The following is a 21,326-nucleotide window of genomic DNA, read 5'->3' as shown; positions in this document are numbered from 1 at the left end:
ATATAAACTATATCAATCAGTGTAACTATTAATATTAAAATATGTTTTGATTTATTAATAATAATTTTCGTTTTTTATATCTGATATAGGAATAAACAGTGAATTTCTTAAGAAATTCTCAAATGAAGATATATCGATAAATTTTGATTTAAAAAATATACAAACAATTGTACATCAGACGCAAAACACATGGTTTAGATCTGGGATATTAGTTGACTTGTCATGCAATCAAGCTTCTTATGTACTTCAGCAGGTTTAACTTATATAGAAGCTATTATTATTTTTATAATTTATTAAATTTTATTTTTAAAATCAGATTTACAAATTATATGGATCAGTATAGAGTAAACAATATGTTATGAATATTTTGCACTTGGTTATAGTGTTAAATTGATGAAATAGCGTTAATATAATAAAATAAATATTTAAACAAAATGTATTATATTGTGAATAATACAGTAATTTTTCTCAATATAAATATTATATAGGCATCAAATAGACGACTGTTCAGCCTTCAAAATGACTGGGTACTTTTTAATCGGCACGGAAATCCGAATAAAACAGACGCCCTAGAAATTGCTTTACACTCATTCAAAACGCATATGAATCAAGCCTACGTAATGCCAGATTCGAGAGTTTATCTATTGATAGAGGTTAATAGAAACCTCTGGGAAATATGGGATGGTTTTCGGTTGAGTGTTGCCAAAGAAGTTCAAGTGTCCCGAGTCGGCGTGATGACTCCAGAACGAGTGGAAATTAAACTCTCTGATCGGACAAACTTTAAACGTGTTGTCCTTTCAGCCTCTACTGTAGTAAGTCCTATGTAAAACATTTTAATCAACAAAACGTTGTATGAATACCTACAAACTTAGCATAGCTATTCCCTTATTTGTAAATTAAATGCCTTTTATAAAAACACATGAGTATAATTCCATGAGATTATATCACATAGTTAATACACATAATAAGTTGTTGCATATTTTATTCATTTCAGCAGGATTTATTTAGTATTATTATATGTGGTCAATAATAAGTAGGTATACGAATTATCTCAATTTTTAATTTTTTTTTTTTTTTATGAAAACAATACAAATTTTATAATTTTAATATTTTTTCTTATTCCCCTTAGAAATCAGCTACGCGCTATTAGTGCACGTTAATGTATTATAATTTAATTTAAGTAGGTACTACATAAATTATGGTATGTGAAGCCTGAATAGTTCATTGTAATCACAATTATTTCCAAAATTAACGAATTAAAGCTGATAAAAAATATATTTTTTAATGTCATATATTTATCAGGTTCTAGAACCCAACAGTTTTCACGGTTGGGATAAGCCTATAGTTACTCACAATTTAGATATATTTGCCCATATGCATTATGCCGTTTGTACAGTATTAGCGGAACAATTAAATTTCACGTTAGTATAATATGTATACTAAATATTATATAGTCTGAAAACCATCAATCTTAACGTTTGTTTGTGTTTAAAGGTTAAACTTGACCTTGTCTTCCGATTATGGGTGGAATTACGGTAACGGGACGTATAGCGGTTTAATAGGAAAACTGCAAAGAGAAGAAATTGACTTTACGGCTGCCGGTGCTCTGATGAGATCAGATCGAATGGACATTGGGGACTTGACCGTCGGGACATTCATAGCTCGGTAATGATTGAAAATATAATAGCAATAAGTTTATTTAACAAAATAAAATACTGCTTTTTGCAACAGTGACATCACTCTTGACGGTTTATAATATTCACTTACCTTCTGCTCCATTTTTATTTACTATATATTATAAATTTATAAACGTAGTAAACATTTTCAACATTTAAAATTTGAATTAGAAAATGGTCTTCAACCTTTTTATTTCTACCTACCTATAAACCTAGAAAACACATCATGACTACAAAATCAATTTTAATGTAAAATTCCAACGAATTCAACTCGCTTAAGCTTTTTCTTTTATATTACCTATAGCTGTATTGAAGAATTAACATTAGGTATCTTATGGTCTAAATATTAAAAAATGAAAAGTTAAAAAATATTTACTGTAATTAACACAGTATATTTAACTAATAAAATATAATATTACTTCAAAATCATATCATTTAATTAATTTGATTTCATTTTAACCGATTTAACTAAAATTATTTCTGTTTGCAAAAAAATCAATGAAGTTAATTCTATGTTTACAGAACTGTCGCTATTTATAAACAACCGCCTCTGTCCAGTGTCAACAACATTTTTACTTTGCCATTCGTACCTAATGTCTGGATAGCGCTGCTCATCGTTATGTCAGTATTCGCCGTTACTCTGGTATTTCTCATATGGATTTCCAATTGGTTACATGGCGTAGAAATGAAACTCTCGTTCGCACTAGATACGGTCACCTTAGTCTTTGCTGCTATTTGTCAACAAGGTACCTATAAAAATAAAAGTCAGGTAAATACGTGACTTATCCCAATCTTATTTTTCGACTAGTGTTTTGCTATGCTCTATTGAATATAATTTTCATGTACTCTAATAAGACGTGTAATAATTTATAATATCATGATTAATTTAATATATTTCAATACAAAACCTTTTTACAATCATACAATGTTTTATATACCTAGAGAATTATGCAATATTACAGTCGGATTTCTGATATAGTTTAATTAGCATAACATTATTTAAATTTATTTTTTAAAAACTGCGATCGCGCGCCATTGTAAATTGAGTATTATACATATAAACTGCAGCCTACTAATAGTGGGTTCACGGTCTTTTTTATATACGAATTAGTAAGAATACTTCATAAGTACAAAGTGTTATGATATAATATAATAATATAGGTACAGCACAATAATAACGACAACACAGATATAACTCGATAACAGTATAGAACGTTATTTTCAGAGTAAAAAATAGCCCCTGTTGTTTTTAATGTCACTCACAGGCTACATCGATCATCTGTTCGCAGGCATTTCAGTGGCGGCTACTCACTATTCAATACCTGCGCGAATTGCCACGTTCACGCTGTTCCTTTGTGCGGTGTTCTTGTTCACCTCGTACGCGGCTTGTATCGTAGTTTTGCTGCAGTCGGCCAGCAAGACAATCAACACCATCGTTGATTTGGCAAACAAACCGATTACGTTCAGTGTACAAGACACTAAACACAATTACATATATTTCAATGTACAAAAATAATGCTTTATCGATTATTATAGAGATATCGTCACTCTTAATAATATAATATAAATCATGGTATTGTTGCGCATGAAGATTAGGAAAAAATTGAATGGAGCGCTCTCGGTTTAAAAAAAAAAAAACTTAGAAATCGTATTTTTTTCTTCGTATCTTCGTATTAAAGTTGAGAAATAATTACATGCCTCAATAGTATAAGGAGAGCCTTATATCCAACTCACATTTAGGTATATTTATTATTTCCCGCACGCGTAATGTTTTATGAAGATTTCGCTTGTTTTCTGTTTAAGTCTATTTGGCAAACACGGAGTTAAGTGCTTTTAAACTACTAATAATTAATGTTTTTATACTTGGGTATTTATACTGGAGATCATAAGCCTTTCGTTTGATCAGATATCAAAGAGATTTCTTTTAAAGATTTTAATGTATTTTTTTTCATTACTCTCCATGCAGACTTCCGACTATACGCCATGAAATATATTATATTATTTATGAGGATGTGTAATTCCACAATATATACTCCACTGGTTAACATCAAATGAAAATTTAATTATATTGGCAATTAGTGTTTTCAGTTCATAATATAAATGCGTTAACTCAATTAAATACAACGTATACGATTACGAATATTTCATTATAGGAGACGGTCGATGAAAATATTAAGAAAATCTATTTCGAAAAGATGAAACCACAAGGTGCAAAGGCGTTTACGAGTCCGGAGATAGGCGTGGAACGAGTTCGAAATGAATTTCATTCGTATTTGGTGAGTTATAGTGTAACGTTCCCTCTTAACCGGTCCCTACCATTTGACGTGTTCCCTATGGAAAAGTTTATGTTTATATTTGCGAGATCTATAGTCACCGAGACCTCAGTATGTAACATAATCGCTTAAGTCCAGGATTACCTTGTTTAAGTAAAGTACTCGATTCTTAGAATGTATGTATAAAATAAATATAGCATATATTAATAATATGTAAAGACAGATAATGTATAACAATGTATAAAGCATATGAGGGTTACCGATCTGAATATGGTGTGCCATGGTTGTGGGCGTTCCTAATGGCCGTGCTGTAAAGGCAACAGTCGGCCCCACTCGTCTTTCTCACACTCAGCGTATAAGTCGTGTACCGCTTAAAGTACACTGAACGATGTCAGTGGACGACAATCGTTAAACTTTGTTCATTTAAATCTAGACTCAGATTTGGGAAGTAAAAGCGACGGTTCCTGAATTAGAAATAGTGGTGTAAGGTATTACATTATTTCAATCACAAAGGATAACAGTATACTTCAACCACTTTTGACTTTTTTACCTATATTTTGGTAATTTCAACTAAAAGATTTTAGTATTTTATTATTGCTTAAATTGTTATAGTAATTATCGCAATATTACACCTGACAACGGGTGCCGGTCACACTGGACAATACGGCTCGTGGTTACACTGTTACTTTTATTTTTACCTATTTCGGGTTTTTTACCTCTATGGCAGTAACTGAGTGATCGAAAATCGGCTTTTCCTTTTTCTGTTTATTTTTCCGTGTCCGTCATCGTCATTGCGTCATTTGAAATTTAAATTTTCTTAAGTGTTAAATTTTAATTTGTCAATTATTGTCACTTGTGAATTTGTCAACTGTCATCAAATACGTTTTTGCTGTCATTTGTATACATGTAAGTATAAATATACCTACCTATATATAATTTTTGTTTAATTACTATAGTATAAATTTTTAAAGATGGTCGTAAAGTTGACATTTGTTGTCGCAAAATTACATCATTTACCATTGTAAACAATAAAATTCAAATTAATTTTTTAAGGTTAAAAGCTTGACTACCCACTATGGATTTATTCACAGAAAATATGATGAAATAGCTTTACTTGATCTTACTGAAACTATGGTTGAACAGTTATTCCCAAAAATTGGTCAGCGCTCTAAGTTTTTAAAACATTTGAAAAAATTAAAAACAGAAAGAGTAAGAATTTGTATAATCTTGTATTTAAGTAGTTATAATCCATAATTTTTTTTATAATATAGAATTTACCAGAGGAAAATTCATCAGTTATGACTCAGCATTCAGTAATTGATTGAGATAACTTAGATGTTGTATTATCAGATGAATTAGAACATAATAAGTATAAAGTATATCATTTGTATTACCTAATTGTAATTAAATAACAATAAAATATATTCTTACATTTATCTCTGACTTTATTTATTTTATTTATTGAAATATAATTGTATACATTTTCAATTATTTAATTAATATAGTACAATCTACTATAAAATGTTTAGTATTTAGTACTAAGGTCTTTAAATAATTAAGTATTCCCAACTAAATTGTATAATAGAAGCTACTATAAAATGTAAGTTTAACTAACTACAACATTTAGTATTCAGTACTTAAGGTTTTAAAGATTAAGTATTGCTAACTAAATTGTATAATAGAAGCTACTAAAAAATTTATGTTAATTAACTAAAACGTTTAGTATTCAGAACTAAGGGCTTTAAAGATTAAGTATTGCTAACTAAATTGTATAGTAGAAGCTACTATACGATTTATGTTGACTAACTACAACATTTAGTATTCAGTACTAAAAAATTACTACAATGTTTTAGTTGACACTACTATATTATAGTTACCATAGCTATAATAGGATAACTATAATAATGTAGTATTATTAACTAATATAATAGCTGTCCTATATGTAACTATAAAATATAGTTAAAATTATTACAATTCTAGTAACATCAACTACATATTTTTTTCCGTGTGTATTTTCTTGATCGGGCTTCATTACTTCATTTATATTTTGTATTTACACACTACACCAAGGCAAAAAGGATGATCCCGTTCTGTAGAGATGACGCGAGTGATGTAAAGCTTTTTAAAAATTCTGAGTCATTTTTATTACATTTTTTACATAATATCTGAAACACTTGTATTAACTAAACACAATCTATCATCATAGTCTAATGAATTATTATATTTAATCAAATTTTTCGATAAAAACAGAACTTTTTACAATAAATTAAACTTGCTTGAGTAAAATCTCATTTTAAAAATTTGTTCGTAATAAATACCTGATCTGTATCCTTGGTTGTTGTCAACAATCTCCTACTCTATACTCGAAAAGTACCATCCGTTAACACTTCCAAGTTCCAAAATAAAAATAATTATAATTTTTATCAACATTTTAACAAAATTATTTAAAAATATAGTATATAATATCAAAGTATTTTTTAGGGGGAAATCACATTGGCATATGATATAATAGCTAAGACATGGCAAGAACATGAAAAATGCAGTTTATCTGAAACGGAAGTATATAAAATACCACTTCTCACGTTATACGTCGTAAAAAAGTCAGGATACAAAGACGTATTTAAACAAAAGTATGTACCTATTCAAGCATTAAACGCTTACTTAATTAGTAAATTTATGTTTTTAAACTTAAAATGCGAATTCAACATTAAAACAATACCTTAACAATAATATTACTTTTGAATTTTAAAACCTATATAGTATATTGAGATGATTTGCCAAGCATGCTAACCTCCATTTTTTTTTAATAATAAATGCATACAAATTCTAATGTTTTGAATTTTTAAATATATTGTTATTGTATATAATACATATTGTGCATACGGCTTGTAAGAATATATTTCCATTACAAAAACTATAAACATTTGTATCGTTGCTATGGACAACTGCAAAGTTTTGAAATAAATATAATACTGTCGGTATCAATTCTACTGTCTCAGTTCAGTCTTCACTCTTCTGCAGTACCTATTAAATTTTTACAAAACGTACATTTAATAATTATTCTGCAATTTTAAAAGCATTAAAGCTTTACGACGTATAAAGTTATACAAACATGCAGAATATTGATATATCCGAAAACGAGACTTTGTCTTCGTCGTCTGCAGCGATCTCGATAACCGAGCCTACATCATTGAAACTGGAAAATGATCAATACAAAACAGTCTCAGACAGTCAAAATGCATCGCCTGAAATGACTATTAAAGGATCGTTCGGGTATCGACCTAATCTAACGGCGGCGGCTTTGACACCTGGTGGCGACACGACCGCGATTCTTATTCAGGTACCGACTGCCGTAACGGTACAGCCGATTTCCATTGAACCGATGGCATTTTGTCCGGCGCCGATTGAATTGGCAAACATCGTCGAACCACAAATCGACGAATTTCCGATTATTAAAATAACCGAGAACGAGACTTTGTCTTTGTCGCCTACAGCGGTCTCGATAACCGAGCCTACATCATTGAAACTGGAAAATGATCAATACAAAACAGTCTCAGACAGTCAAAATGCATCGCCTGAAATGACTATTAAAGGATCGTTCGGGTATCGACCTAATCTAACGGCGGCGGCTTTGACACCTGGTGGCGACACGACCGCGATTCTTATTCAGGTACCGACTGCCGTAACGGTACAGCCGATTTCTATTGAACCGATGGCATTTTGTCCGACGCCAATCGAATTGGCAAACATCGCCGAACCACAAATCGACGAATTTCCGACTATTAACATAACCGAAAACGAGACTTTGTCTTTGTCGCCTACAGTGGTCTCCAAAACAGTCTCAGACAGTCAAAATGCATCCGACATCATGACTATAAAACGACCGTATGGGTCGATGCCTAATCTAATGGCGGCGGCTTTAACGACTGGTGGTGATGACACGGCCGCAATTCTGCAGGCATCTACTGCCGTTACTGTACAGCCGGTTTCCATTGAACCGGTGGCATTTTGTCCGACGCCAATCGAATTGGCAAACAACGCCGAACCGCAAATCGACGAACTTCCGACCGCGGAAGTCGAAATCAGATCGCCGTCCATCTCATCTGATCGTCAGGTTTCTACGGCAGAATCAAACGGTGATAGCTCGGGCGAAACGGACGCAAAGAGCCGATATCTCGCCGGTTGTCCTAAACCATTGTGGAGTTCAATGCCAAACATTGCAATTCACTATCCTGATAGCGTGTCTTATGACACCGAAATCAAATGTACTACTCCGATGCGAGTTTCGCGGGACTTGTCGACTCGTAGCAGTATGACAGAACCAGCAGTGACTCAGGTTAAAATCAAACGTCCCTCGTTGTGGAAGCGGGCAAAGAAATTCGCACGTCGCGTCTTTTGTTGCGCTGCATGAGATATGGTCTACAGTATAGTATAGAAATTAATATACTATATAGCTTCAGTGTTCAAACATATAATTAGTATCTTATACAATTTTGTATCCCTACTTGTACAGTCGTACTTATGTATTCTTGAATCAATTGATTTAATTTCATGAAACTTATTCGACTATAATAATATTATAGTCATATATTACAATTTTCAAACATATATAAATTATCTTATAAAATGTTTTATACCTACTTGTGTACAGTTGTACTTAAATATTCTTAAATCAGTTGATTTAATTAATTTTGTGAATTATATTCTATTATGAAACTTATTCGGCTATAATAATATAGTCATATATTACAATTTTCAAACACATATAAATTATCTTATAAAATGTTTTATACCTACTTGTGTACAGTTGTACTTAAATATTCTTAAATCAGTTGATTTCATTAATTTTGTTAATTATATTTTATTATGAAACTTATTCGACTATAATAATATAGTCATATATTACAATTTTCAAACATATATAAATTATCTTATAAAATGTTATACCTACACTTGTACAGTTGTACTTATGTATTCTTAAATCAATTAGTTTAAGTTGTGAATTGTATTTTGTTATGAAATTTATTTGACTATAATATAATGTATTATGATAAAAATGCGTTTTTTATTTCAAATTTGTATTTACAAACAATAGAACATCAACTCAGTATTATAGAAATCATATTTTGAATAACAACTTTCATAGAAAAAAAAGTAAGTTATAGCTTGGTGAATCATCCTGTTTTATAAGTGAAATTCAATATCAAATCACCTTAAAAAATATAGGCATTTATTGTTTACGTTACACTGTATATTTACATAATAGCATAATTTCTATTCTAGGATGATACAACAACAAGAAATTGGCTTAAAATATCGAACTACCAAGAAGCTAATGCCGCAAAAACAAAAGTGTTCAGCAAACTCGGGAGTAATACGCTTCAACAGCGTATCCATGAAAGAAATCTATCCAGCATTAATATTTCTTGGCTACGGTATATGCGCTTCATGGTTATTATTTATATTTGAATACATTTATAAGACCCAAGTGGATAAATAACATACATAATATTGTTATGAAAATTAAATAATCAATTTGCTATTTTATCGTAGAACGTAAATGCTTCATAATTGTAATAACTATACCTCAGTTTAACTGAGGTAGGGAACTATTACCTGTATAATAACATTTAAGTACACTGTACAGCATATAATTAAATAGTAAGTAATTAATTTTAATGCTATTTTTATACGTCTTATAAAAATATGTACAAGCATAACGTGGAAAAAAATAAAAGTACTTACTCCGTCTATCGTCTCATAATATATTATTGTGTTTGTGTATTAATTTCGATGACTATAATTATAGCTGGTTGATCGTCAGAAACAAAATTAAATCATGATCCATTATATTATTATATTATTATTATAAAATATTACACACATACCAATCTGATGACTAAATACCAATATTATGTCAAACTTACTGTTATCCTAGATCAATTTATAATATAATATTATATATATACGAAATGGATGTACACAAGGAGCCCTGCCAAAAGTATGACATACCTGAACACTTTCACGACTTCTTTCGTCTGGACGAAGATACAATAAAAAAGCTATATTATTCAACAAACATAAACAAATTAGGTATTTAAAGTTTTATTAATAATTATATAAATAATAAAAAAATAAATAAAATGTTTTTGAAAAACATATAATAATTTATAAAAAAAAAAAAAAAATGATAATAAACCACAAGCCAATGATATACAGCTAACAAGGCGTTAACACTAACAATACAAAATATATAAATATAATATTATTATAATTAAATAGACAAATATCTTCGGATGCCGTCTTGACTCTCTATAATTAATGTTCTATAGTTCAAATCTGAGTTCACATAGTTTGGATCGTTTTCATAAGAGTTCGACACACTGCTACACGTACTGTTTGAACACTCACTTATTGAACCTTTATATTAAAACCACACAACAGTTAATAAGTATTTTTTTCTATTTATCCTACCGACCAATATAATATATTTCGACCTCGGAACGAATGCGATAAAATTAGCTAATTCGTTAGTTCAAAATGTATGAAAGAAAATTAATTAAATTGATATTTTAATTGAATGAAACTTATTTTGAATAATAATCATGTTTCTAATCAACTAAAACTTTATTATGAACGCTTATTATTTATACGGATATATTCCAACAATAGTGATGTATAAAATTATTGAAATTAATATAGTTCATTCAACTTTAATTGTCATTTTATTATTAATTGGAATAATTAAATTATTTCGAATTTTTCAACGATAGGTTAAATTTTCCTTATTATTGTATGAATATCCTTTTTAATTACAATGGTTTAAGTAGGAACTTATTATCTAAACAAGTTAGTACTTAATTGTAGTATATATTAATATTACAAGATTGTTAATAAAAAAAAAACTACAAAGTAATTTTTAAATTATTATTTTCTAATGAACTTATACGTAAACAAGTTATAACTTTTAAAGTGCTAAGAGTTCTTATTTCAATACGTTTTATTTCGGTTCTTTGCTTAAGAACTTTCTAAGTTCTGAATATATTATTATTACACTAACTTTCATCGCCATCATTTCCTTCCTCGTCAGTGCTAACTTTATGAAAAACTGTTTTAGCCCACTTAACATGTTTTCGTTTTCCTATCTTCTTAGCTGGTTTTTTGTGAACTGATAATTTTACAGCGTTCGTCTCGGTTGCATCTGAAGAACTATCTCTGCAGAAAGTTCGTTTATTTGCTATTTAGAATAGTGTCATAATCAGTGGAGGATTTAAGGAGAGGACACGAACTACCTACCCACCTATCCCACCTAAATTGTCATAAGTTAAGTTTTATTAATTCAATAATAAATATAGGTAATAATATAAGTAATTGAATGTGTGATAAAAATATATTTCTATCTCGTAACAGTGGATAACTACTACTACCCCACCCCCTCCCAAAAAAAAAATTGAATCCTAGATCCTCCGCTAGTCATATTTTCATGAGTTAAAAGTTAAAACGCATACTTTTCTTCACTAATATCTGTTATGTCTCCATAGTTAATAGGATTGCTGCACAAAGTGCATTTATTGTCAATGTCTTTGAAACATTTTGAACAATATACACCTTTACAGTTGCCATTGTCACACTTCACTATTTCACCCGATTTTAAGTCTATTTCCTTTGCTTTGTAACCACATAAAAGGCATACAATCTGCTTTTTACGACTCCAGATACGATCCAAGAATGGGCACCTTTAAAAATGTCTTTCATTAAATATGAATAAATATTAAATATGATATTTATCGATTAGCTTTTTATTTCAAGATTTATATGAAATGTACATATTTTGGAGAATTGAAGATGCACTATAATACGTATTAACAAAAACCATAAATGTATATTATAATGACATTTGTAAAATTTTGTTTGGTTAGTTAAATAATATTTTTTGAATGCGTGATACCATCATTTAATTATATAAATACTGACTTGGAATATATTAAATCCAAAAAGGAGGTGTCTTCAATATTTTCTCCACCGCCCAGGCCGAACTTCCTGCGCAGAAATCGCCTTGCAAATTTGATGAAATTGATTCTCCGGCGAATTATGTGATTATGCAGCCACACCGCCCTTGTCTTGGCCACGTCCGGATGATAGTATCCCATAACGTAAGACCGAAATCGCAAACCGTATGGTTGCATGATGGCGAGAAACCACGTCAAAGTTAACACAAAAACTAAAAATAAATGATTGAAGATATATTCTTCAATAGGGCCACTAATGGACTTCACGCTTAGCCTCATGATATATAATATAATTCAGATATATATTTATATCATGTTCCGATGTCTGTGTTTCAATAAATGCATTACATTGGTAATTTCATGGCGAACAAAACGATTAAGTAATATTGCTGATTAAAATGATGGATATAATTTAAACGGTTAGTTGTATTAAGTAAATATTATAAAATAAATGTATTCTGAGCAATAACCTAAAAAAATCAATCAAGTATTATTAAGAACGTTTTCTTTGTTAGGTAAATTTAATATTAGTTAAACTTTTTTTTTAAACTGTAAGCTCAATTTTTGCAGCTCGGAACATGTTATTGATTTTCATTTTTAAAATGATTATTATATTACTGATTCGCTTATAACAATCGTAGTTTGGCGGCCACGGATTCGGCAAACAACTCATTGTATCCATGTTCATTTCATTCGCCACCGGCTTAAACGTTTGAATTATAGTTTTGTATAGATCTGCTAGTATTCCATCGCCGTCGATGTTCACATCGATCATTCTCGGCGCTAAGAAATTTATATGATAAATATGAAAAATTAATAACTTGCAATTCGTACAACTTTATTGTTTTTACGGTCAAGTTGGGTCGACAGTCGCCCATATTTTCTGACAGTGATCAATATCCAATAAAGACTGTAATCTACCGCCATTTGTATGAGTATCTTAATAGTCGCCAGTAATAGTATGGCCAATGACCGGAACAATGCTTTTCTTTCTTGTAGTACCAAATGAGCAGATGTTCGCTAATTTACAATGTTGACAACAAAAATATTACATTGAATTATTTTAGTACGTTCAACAAATGTATACCAATACGAATCCTAATTTTTCAAACAGAATATTTGTAAGTTTTTTTTTTTATATTATATTGAATAGAACTAAGAATTCACCAAATACACGCCATGGAATAAATATCAAAATAAATGTCTATACAAAACTTTCGATTATTAGCTATTTTTTCAAAAAGTATAGAATAAACATAAAATATTAAATATTTAAAATAAAATTAATGTCATTTTAATAAAAAAAAATGAATTTAAATCGTTAATTAAATCTCTTATATAATTATATTAATAAAAAAAAATACGCATGTATACAATGTACATAATATAAATCCGAATCTAATTGCATTAATCTGTCGTTATAATTTTAATGTCAATTACTAAAATTATAATATTAAAGAAAGAATTATAATTAAATATTAATAGTATTAACTATATAATTGATAGTTAAATTAGTTAAGTAATTTACTACTTAGGTAGGTATTAAGTTAATTGTATAACAAGCATTTCACATTGATGTTGGCAATTACGAAAATACATAGTCATCTACATTAAATTATCTATTATTATATTGTACATATTATAAAGATTTTTGATACCTACCTAATCAATATTTAAAAAATTTTTTTTTATATAACAATATAATAATGGTTATGTTAAATGATTATTAGTAATTATACTATATCAAGTAAAAAAGTTTTAAACCGAAAACATCACAGAAATAATTAATTAACTGTATCGGCTATTTTTTTTTATTTTTTTGTTTCACATTGTGTACATATAAAGTAGAAAATGCCGTGTACTATAATAGTAATTACTAACTAGTAGGTACCTCTATGAATTTATTTTTTTCGACTCTAGTCAGCGGCATGATTGTCGGCCGATCAAGGATCTGTTTCCGTTCGTCCAGCTCGTATAACTCCTTTGTCAAATATTTATTATCAAACGAATCAACCGTTAAATACTTCTGTCTGTACCGCCATACCCTACGACCATAATATTTTAAAATGATACGTATTTAATAGAAACACCAGTTACAAAAGTACTCACATCACAAACACGTACAGGAAGAAGAACGAAAAAATCGATCCAGCCCAGTCAAACAGCATTACGACATTTTCGATCCTATACTTGATTTCGGTAATGATACCGCGAATAATATCGCTACTCAGTTTGCTCGGCTTCGACTCAAATGCAAACGAATGTTTGAACTCGATGGATACATAAAACATGTTCTTCATGTGCCGCACGTAACTCTTTATACCTGAACACCATAGGGTTTAATATTTGGATAACAATTTCGCGATAACGGTGGTATAGAAATAGGTGTTCATGTTAAAATTTTTCAAAGCTCACTGTTTTGAATCGCTCCAAAAATTGATTCGTTTATGAATTCGAAAAATTCACAAAGGCTGTCCAGGAACTTAACCGTATAGCATACGTGGGAAATAACGTACGATATCGAACACATCCAATCGAATGTAGGAGACACCGTTACCTGTGTAAAACGCATATTAGTTATTTTTCATTGTTGCTACATTGGTCACACAAATTATTTCTAAGCCACTATAACTATTTACCTTACACTCCTCCAAAGCGTCGTCGAACATTCTCGTGCACCTCTGATATGGAGTTCCGACTTTTTTATTACAAATGTTCATTACGCTGTACAGCCATTCATACGCTGACTTAATTGTTCGTACTACACAGGAGAAAACATAAAGGTTATATAAAAAAAAAAAAAAGGTTGGTGACGCAAAATTTTAAATATAATATAATATTTTTATAATGATATCATAACAATTATTATATTTTGTGTGTAGGACTCACGAACAGCATGATAAATTGATAACCAAATAATTATTAACATCCTCACCTAACTCGGTTACAGTATTCTTGACGGCCAACATTCCTTTTTTCATTTTATTGATTATTACGGCTAGATCTGCCTTTATGCGTGTTATAGAAGATCGGACGGCCAGTAATGGCTTTTTTATTAATTCAACGATTTGTCGTATAGCTGATTTTATTTCGTCCTGAAACATTCAACTTGGATACATTAACGAATTGTTATTGATTGAAATTATTTTTGGGCTAGCGATTCATATACCTGCAGGCAAGTGAGTGATTCCGATAAGACTCCAGTGTTGTGTAATGTAGTCTTGGAAGGTCCAGAAAAAGATAAAATAAACGCATACATGAGTAGCGCGTGTCGACCCTTATCCGAAAATAATTGCGGCAATACCATCATAAAAATACACCTATATCAATTAAAAAATGTAAACATAATTTTTTATATATTTAATCTCGAATTAGATTGCTAGATTTGCTAGAAGTTGATTGCTAATCCCATTGTAAGTAACCGATGTACATATAGTTATTAAAAATATTTAAAACTGAATATTAGAAATTCTAAACGTACCTGAAAATCGGAGAAAAAGCCAATCCTAAAGTTAGTACACTCCCAATTGTTGAACTTATTACTGTGGCTTTAGTGTATGAATAATTTAGTTGCAGTAACAGAAACATGAACATTCCCATAGTCAATAAAATACCACCTAAAATGTATGATCTGTTTGAACAATAATACTCAGACTAAAATAAACTAGGTTAGTAAGTTGGAACATTTGATAAAATTAATTGTAATAATATTATATCAAACGTTTTATAAAATTGTAGGTAAGTATATCAAAACTGCGTACTCATAAATCCTAATAAAGATTTTAAGAGAAAATTTGCAAACGTCCCATTAGTTTCTAAAATTTTCTTAATTTTTGCCCATTTAATCATTCTCTTGTTTTCTTTATTTACACCACACCATTTTTCCATCCAAATACACCACAATAAACTAAACAAGATAACAACTTATTCAGTGGTGGTTTCAATAAAATAAAAACAATAACAAACAATTACTTAAGTAAAACGTTGATGAAACGATCGAAAATTGAATATTTTGGTGTCTTTCCTTTTAGTTTTTCCAATGCATACATTTTTCGTCTCAAATAACTTTTGAATATCATTTTCAACAATAAAGTGCGAAAAACACGAAGAAAATACATAGTAATCACTAGTTTTAATATTTTGTATCAGTTTATAAAATTGTTCAGAATAAATTAATAGAAAACAAAGCATAACAGTAAATTATCTATACACATATACCCACACACACAAAAAAAAGGTAATTTGGTTACTGCCAAATTACCAACTACCAACTAGAAGAAAATAATTATGTACCTAAGTACTGAAATAGCATAAAAATATTTTATTAAAAATACATTTATTAACAAATAAAAAAATGATCGTTCATAGCAATAAATACACAATTTGCAATTGGTATAATAGTTTACATAGTAACAAATTTAGATTAAACCGAATACCTATTATATTACTATGACGTATTCTATGATATATTTTTTTAATCAACAATCTCCAAAATTATTTCATTTCAATGTTGTCAATGCACTAACTCTTCCACAAAATATATTTTTTTTGTTTTAAATTTAACAATACTAATCAACTAATCATACTATAGTAGGTAGATCGTAGATGGTTTAAAAAAAGCTTAGGTAATTTAAAATTTTTTTTACGAGGTATTAGGAAATTAATTACTTTATTAATTTGAACCTGAACTTAGAGTTTATATTTTTTATAGAATGAAAATAAAATCTAATTATTTAAATCAATAAAACTAGAACAGCTTGATTCAGAAAACCAAAACGTACCAGTGGAATAGTTTCTGAATTTTAATATCAAACTATAATTAATTATCCAACGATTTATATAGTAGTACGCTATCTATCAGAAATTTTAAAAACTATTAAAACTACACATATTATTATTATACGTAAAATAATATTTAATAACAATTAAAAATTAATAACTTTAATACTTAATGATAATCTTTATTATAATATAGTTGAATTAATCATTAAATTTATTAATACTAACATACAAAAAACGAAATATTTTGCCTGGCAAATCACTAAAATAACAATTTAAAAAGTAAGTAATAATAAACATCTGATTGCTTGACATTGATAACAACTCGCGTGATAATAGTTTTTAAAGTCAAGTCCACTGACAATATTTTATTTTTAAGTTTGCTTATGGTTTAATTTTTGTCAAAATGAATAAAATTTTTCCTTTTAATAAATTTACCACCGGCTTGAACATCATCAAAGCCAACGGTGGACCATTAAATGCCTTCAAAAAACTGTTCAGGTAAGTTCTTCATCTTAAACTATTACGGATTTTCTGTTTTAATTTTGAGTATTTTCCTTTAAACAAATCTTACAAGTTACATACAAACTACCTACCCAAAAATGTTTTTAAATTATACTTGAGTAATTAATAGTATTAGTTTAAAAATGAATAAATACGTGTTTATCATTATAATACTGCAACGTTGTAATATCCATACAGGTCAGTGTTACTCGAGTTAAGTAACTCAACTCTTTGGTATAGGTGATTACTGGTCATAAATTATAATTAGGGCCGTTTTTATAATGTCCGGTTAATTGTTGCTTAAGACTCACCAGTATAATTCTATCAATTAATACATAAGTAATTCTGCCGATTAGCGTTATCACTTACCTATCACACTAACTGGAAATTGTAAGAAAAAAACACAAAGTATTATAATAAATGTTTATACTTTAATTTTATAAAATTGTTATCATAAATATTTCTCAGATTGGATGTAATTCTTCATTTATTTTTTTATTAAACTGTTCTACAATCATACAAAAACTGATTCATAAACATTCGCATACGTTATAGCCTACAAGTAAGATTTATTTTTATGAATATAGTTTCAAACTAATCATAATATGAAAACAATTTTTACTAAAATTTGTTTTGAAAATATTCATACTAATCTCTTTAACTATCTATTACAGTTAATTTATCATTCAAATACGTCAAGTTTTATATTATATTTTAGGTTTTTTTTTTTAATTATTATTTTACTATAGTTATTATTTTATTAACATCAGTGGGAGGAGGATAATTTATGATTTTCTTCCCCCTGTCTTATTATATAAATGTTTATACTTTAATTTTACAAAATTTTTATCATAAATATTTCTCAGATTGGAAATAATTCTTCATTTATTTTTTATTAAACTGTTCTACAATCATACAAAAACTGATTCATAAACATTCGCATACTTTATAGCCTACAAGTAAGATTTATTTTTGTGAATATAGTTTTCAAACTAATCATAATAATATGTAAACAATTTTTACTAAAATTTATTTTTAACTACCTATTACAGTTAATTTATCATTCAAATACGTCAAGTTTTATATTATATTTTAGGTTTTTTTTTTTAATTATTATTTTACCATAGTTATTATTTTATTAACATCAGTGGGAGGAGGATAATTTTTGATTTTCTTCCCCCTGTCTTATAATATAAATGCTTTTATGATATTTATTTATGTTTTATGACTAAATAAATAGTTTTTTTTTTAATTAACTTTATAATCTGTATGACTGTATTTATTAACACTGTGTAAATATAATGTTTCATGAATATTGTATAATATATATATTTAAGAAACAGAATGGCATGTTGAAGAAATATATTCATTAGATACCCAAACACATCATTAGAAATAATTAAATATTAAATTGTAAAAATATTTTAGAAAAACATGTTAAAAACACTTTTAGTTATTTTGAAAAAGACGATCTTTGTAATTATTAGTTATATTGGTACTATTATTTATAACATAAATTTTTGACTTTTTTTAGTATATAAATTTTTTATTTTTGTTAATTGAATGTTCTTTTTTACAGACATGATGAATTGAAAATTGGTACATTAGTTGGTACTGATGAAATGGGCAATCGTTATTATGAAAATAATTTATATTTTTATGGTAATTATTATCTATCAATTAATATATTTTTTTTTTTCTTGTGGGCGTTTCGTTTAATTCAGTGAACATTTTTCAGGACGTAATCGTTGGGTAGAATACAATGAAAAAGTATTTTTGGATTATGATGCTAGTCAAATTCCTGCTGAATGGTATGGTTGGATCCATTACAAAACAGACCTTCTTCCATATAATGTAATTATCGTTTATTACTTTACTTAAAATATTAAAAATAACAGTTTATGTATATAAAAAAAACAATTATGATCAGAAATAATTTATAAAAACAAGCATGTTTAATATTTCATTAATAATAAAAAAAAATATATATATATACATATTACAAAATCATAAAATATTCCTGTTTTTTTTATATATGAGAATAAAATATCCTAACTTATATTATAAATTATAGATAAACAATATATGTATATATAATATAAAATCATATTAGTCATAATTTAATTAAAATAATATATGAAAAATACTTAAAATATATCCATTGATTTTATAATATTTTAAACTATATGACACTAAATTTAATGATAAGTGATTTGGTTGTAAGGAGTTCTAATGATTTGAACAAAAACATTTTCAAGTCCAGAACAAAAGATTATAAAAATTATTAAGTAAAACTCAATACAAAAATGTCTACAAACTTAATTTTTAAAAAATATAATTTTCTATCTTAATGAGTTTAATGAGTTTAATTATTTTATATGTTGTCCTTGAAATTTTTTTTTTTTTGATGTAATACTAGTAGAGAACAACTAATCTACAGCATTTTTTCAAGGTAAAATCAGTTAATCTTAAACAATATCACTCTACATTAACAAATAAAAATATTAAAAATAAACAAATTTGTAAACCCATCATAAAATTATATATTTTTCATCTTTGTGATTTTCCTGTTACAGTCCATTGCTACAATTTATTACCTATAATACCATTTTGGTATGATAAGAAAATATATTAGCTCCTTTATACCAATTTATTTGAATTTAAAGTCACAAAAATAAATGTCAGTTAATATGGTTCCTTAGTGTAATCTCTCTACACCAATGTCATGTATAGCAGATTGTTAAAGTACAAAGTACTTTCTCAGGTTTGCAAGTTATTGCTTAAATATCCCCATCCACTGCATGATTTCATTCCTGTTAGTGAATTACTTGATTTAAAATTATGCTCAGATTGTTGTATCATATTTCATATAAATGTAACACAGAGGCTAATTGAAATTCAGATTGATACACTAGGATTTTTAAAGAGATTTTGTTTATGTGTCTCAAGTAACACCAGACTTTAAGAGCCCTTTAATTTTCCAGTGATTCATTCCAACTTTTCAAAAAATTCCCTTATTATAAGGACCCCTAAGCAATCCTATTAATAATCGATTATCATTCATAACAAGGTCACAACAACCTCCATATAAATAATATTTTAATAAATGTTTATTACTATTCATCATTATTTATTTTTTATATTTTCTTAAATATTATTGTTTAAAAAGCTGAATAGTGTTGATTCACAAAAAAAATAAATAAATAAAAATATTGATACATTATTTTTTTTCAAATTTTTTTGATTCAAGCCTTGTATTTATTTTATTATTAAATACAAATAATTTAATTTAAAACTAACTAAAACATTAATTAGTATTCTATCAATAAGTGTATAAATTATTTATGAATAAATATAATTTATTTTTATTAATGTATCTTTCAGGATCCAAACAGGCCTAAGTATAAATGGATGGCTAAACACACAGAAAACGAAACTGGTACTGAACGCCAATATGTACCATACAGTACAATGCCACCAAAAATCCAAGCTTGGGTGCCACCAAATAAAAATTAAATTATGTGGCTCTTTAGTGTAAATATCTATTTAAAGCAAATTATTATAAATGTCATGATTAAATTAGTTTAACAAATAGTAAACTTCAAATAAACATACCATCAATTTATATGTTTTTATTTGATTATCAAGTTAATTGATACAGTATAATATATTACTTGATTGTATATTATTAATAGAAATACTATTCAGTATAAATTTTAATTTGTATAATAAAGATTACCATTTTCTTATATTACCAGACACCAATAATTAACAGAAAATGTTTTAAAACAATGTGATACAATTTGATACAATTTTTCTTTTTATAAAATTCTACAGTTTATGATAAAATAGAACTATTTTATCAATTTTATTGCTTTATTGTTGCATTTAAATTGCTTATGATACCAAATCATAAGACTAGTTAAAATATAAAAATTATTCTATGCTCATCTATTACTTGTATCAATTGTAACCCTTTTGCTTTTTAAGGGATTTAATCGCTATTATATTTTATACCAAATTAATAAGAGGGATCTCAGTTCAGGCATATACGTGTTCAAGTAGATATACCAGCTTCACTAAGA

At 28.0% G+C, this 21,326-nt stretch overlaps 3 protein-coding genes and 1 long non-coding RNA gene across 6 annotated transcripts; 2 read left to right on the top strand and 2 right to left on the bottom strand.

Annotated features, from left to right (window-relative positions):
• The first annotated feature begins 95 nt into the window (after positions 1-95).
• On the top strand, positions 96-9,699 carry LOC114132674 (glutamate receptor ionotropic, kainate glr-3-like). 2 transcript variants are annotated; one of them, XM_050204074.1, is made up of 9 exons: positions 96-241; positions 489-812; positions 1,303-1,421; positions 1,495-1,665; positions 2,199-2,422; positions 2,966-3,180; positions 3,830-3,952; positions 6,431-6,579; positions 9,233-9,699. In XM_050204074.1, exons 2-9 carry the CDS (start codon positions 603-605, stop codon positions 9,447-9,449), a joined length of 1,428 nt encoding a protein of 475 aa, XP_050060031.1. In that variant the 5' UTR covers positions 96-241; positions 489-602; the 3' UTR covers positions 9,450-9,699. The 2 variants fall into 2 exon arrangements, with proteins under 2 accessions (XP_050060031.1, XP_050060030.1); XM_050204073.1 differs by having other exon boundaries at positions 96-253.
• On the bottom strand, positions 2,342-4,851 carry LOC126551225 (uncharacterized). Its single transcript, XR_007605089.1, has 3 exons — positions 4,210-4,851; positions 2,999-3,154; positions 2,342-2,426 (listed from the first exon to the last, which is right to left on the bottom strand). It is a non-coding gene; the product is annotated as an uncharacterized LOC126551225 (long non-coding RNA).
• A 359-nt stretch (positions 9,700-10,058) lies between the features above and the next one.
• On the bottom strand, positions 10,059-16,278 carry LOC114132673 (DC-STAMP domain-containing protein 2-like). 2 transcript variants are annotated; one of them, XM_050203351.1, is made up of 15 exons: positions 15,931-16,278; positions 15,720-15,865; positions 15,440-15,575; positions 15,128-15,278; positions 14,894-15,053; positions 14,598-14,719; positions 14,374-14,515; positions 14,068-14,281; positions 13,850-14,003; positions 12,810-12,978; positions 12,577-12,741; positions 11,924-12,170; positions 11,458-11,685; positions 11,010-11,164; positions 10,059-10,369 (listed from the first exon to the last, which is right to left on the bottom strand). In XM_050203351.1, exons 1-15 carry the CDS (start codon positions 16,074-16,076, stop codon positions 10,224-10,226), a joined length of 2,481 nt encoding a protein of 826 aa, XP_050059308.1. In that variant the 5' UTR covers positions 16,077-16,278; the 3' UTR covers positions 10,059-10,223. The 2 variants fall into 2 exon arrangements, with proteins under 2 accessions (XP_050059308.1, XP_050059309.1); XM_050203352.1 differs by lacking the exon at positions 15,931-16,278 and having other exon boundaries at positions 15,440-15,589; positions 15,720-15,809.
• A 788-nt stretch (positions 16,279-17,066) lies between these two features.
• On the top strand, positions 17,067-20,866 carry LOC126551280 (probable NADH dehydrogenase [ubiquinone] 1 alpha subcomplex subunit 12). Its single transcript, XM_050204194.1, has 4 exons — positions 17,067-17,238; positions 18,821-18,903; positions 18,980-19,095; positions 20,626-20,866. Exons 1-4 carry the CDS (start codon positions 17,144-17,146, stop codon positions 20,755-20,757), a joined length of 426 nt encoding a protein of 141 aa, XP_050060151.1. The 5' UTR covers positions 17,067-17,143; the 3' UTR covers positions 20,758-20,866.
• The last annotated feature ends 460 nt before the right edge of the window (positions 20,867-21,326 follow it).

This window comes from Aphis gossypii, chromosome 3 (genome assembly GCF_020184175.1).
Source record: "Aphis gossypii isolate Hap1 chromosome 3, ASM2018417v2, whole genome shotgun sequence".
NCBI classification, from domain to species: Eukaryota; Metazoa; Arthropoda; class Insecta; order Hemiptera; family Aphididae; genus Aphis; species Aphis gossypii.
The sequence above is the reverse complement of the archived record's forward strand: the minus strand, read 5'-3'. Positions and strand labels throughout refer to the sequence as shown.

Bases quoted from the DNA above. Each gene is read 5' to 3' on its own strand.
- LOC114132674 (XM_050204074.1), top strand. From the start codon at position 603: ATGAATCAAGCCTACGTAATGCCAGATTCGAGAGTTTATCTATTGATA. The intron at 3,181-3,829 runs GTACAAAAATAA...ATTTCATTATAG, and splicing joins ACAATTACATATATTTCAAT to GAGACGGTCGATGAAAATAT. The intron at 3,953-6,430 runs GTGAGTTATAGT...AGTATTTTTTAG, and splicing joins ATGAATTTCATTCGTATTTG to GGGGAAATCACATTGGCATA.
- LOC114132673 (XM_050203351.1), bottom strand. From the start codon at position 16,076: ATGTATTTTCTTCGTGTTTTTCGCACTTTATTGTTGAAAATGATATTC. The intron at 12,742-12,809 runs GTAAAAACAATA...TAAATTTCTTAG, and splicing joins ACTGTCGACCCAACTTGACC to CGCCGAGAATGATCGATGTG. The intron at 12,171-12,576 runs GTAATATAATAA...ATTTATTTTTAG, and splicing joins CGATTGTTATAAGCGAATCA to TTTTTGTGTTAACTTTGACG.
- LOC126551280 (XM_050204194.1), top strand. From the start codon at position 17,144: ATGAATAAAATTTTTCCTTTTAATAAATTTACCACCGGCTTGAACATC. The intron at 17,239-18,820 runs GTAAGTTCTTCA...TCTTTTTTACAG, and splicing joins GCCTTCAAAAAACTGTTCAG to ACATGATGAATTGAAAATTG. The intron at 19,096-20,625 runs GTAATTATCGTT...TGTATCTTTCAG, and splicing joins CAGACCTTCTTCCATATAAT to GATCCAAACAGGCCTAAGTA.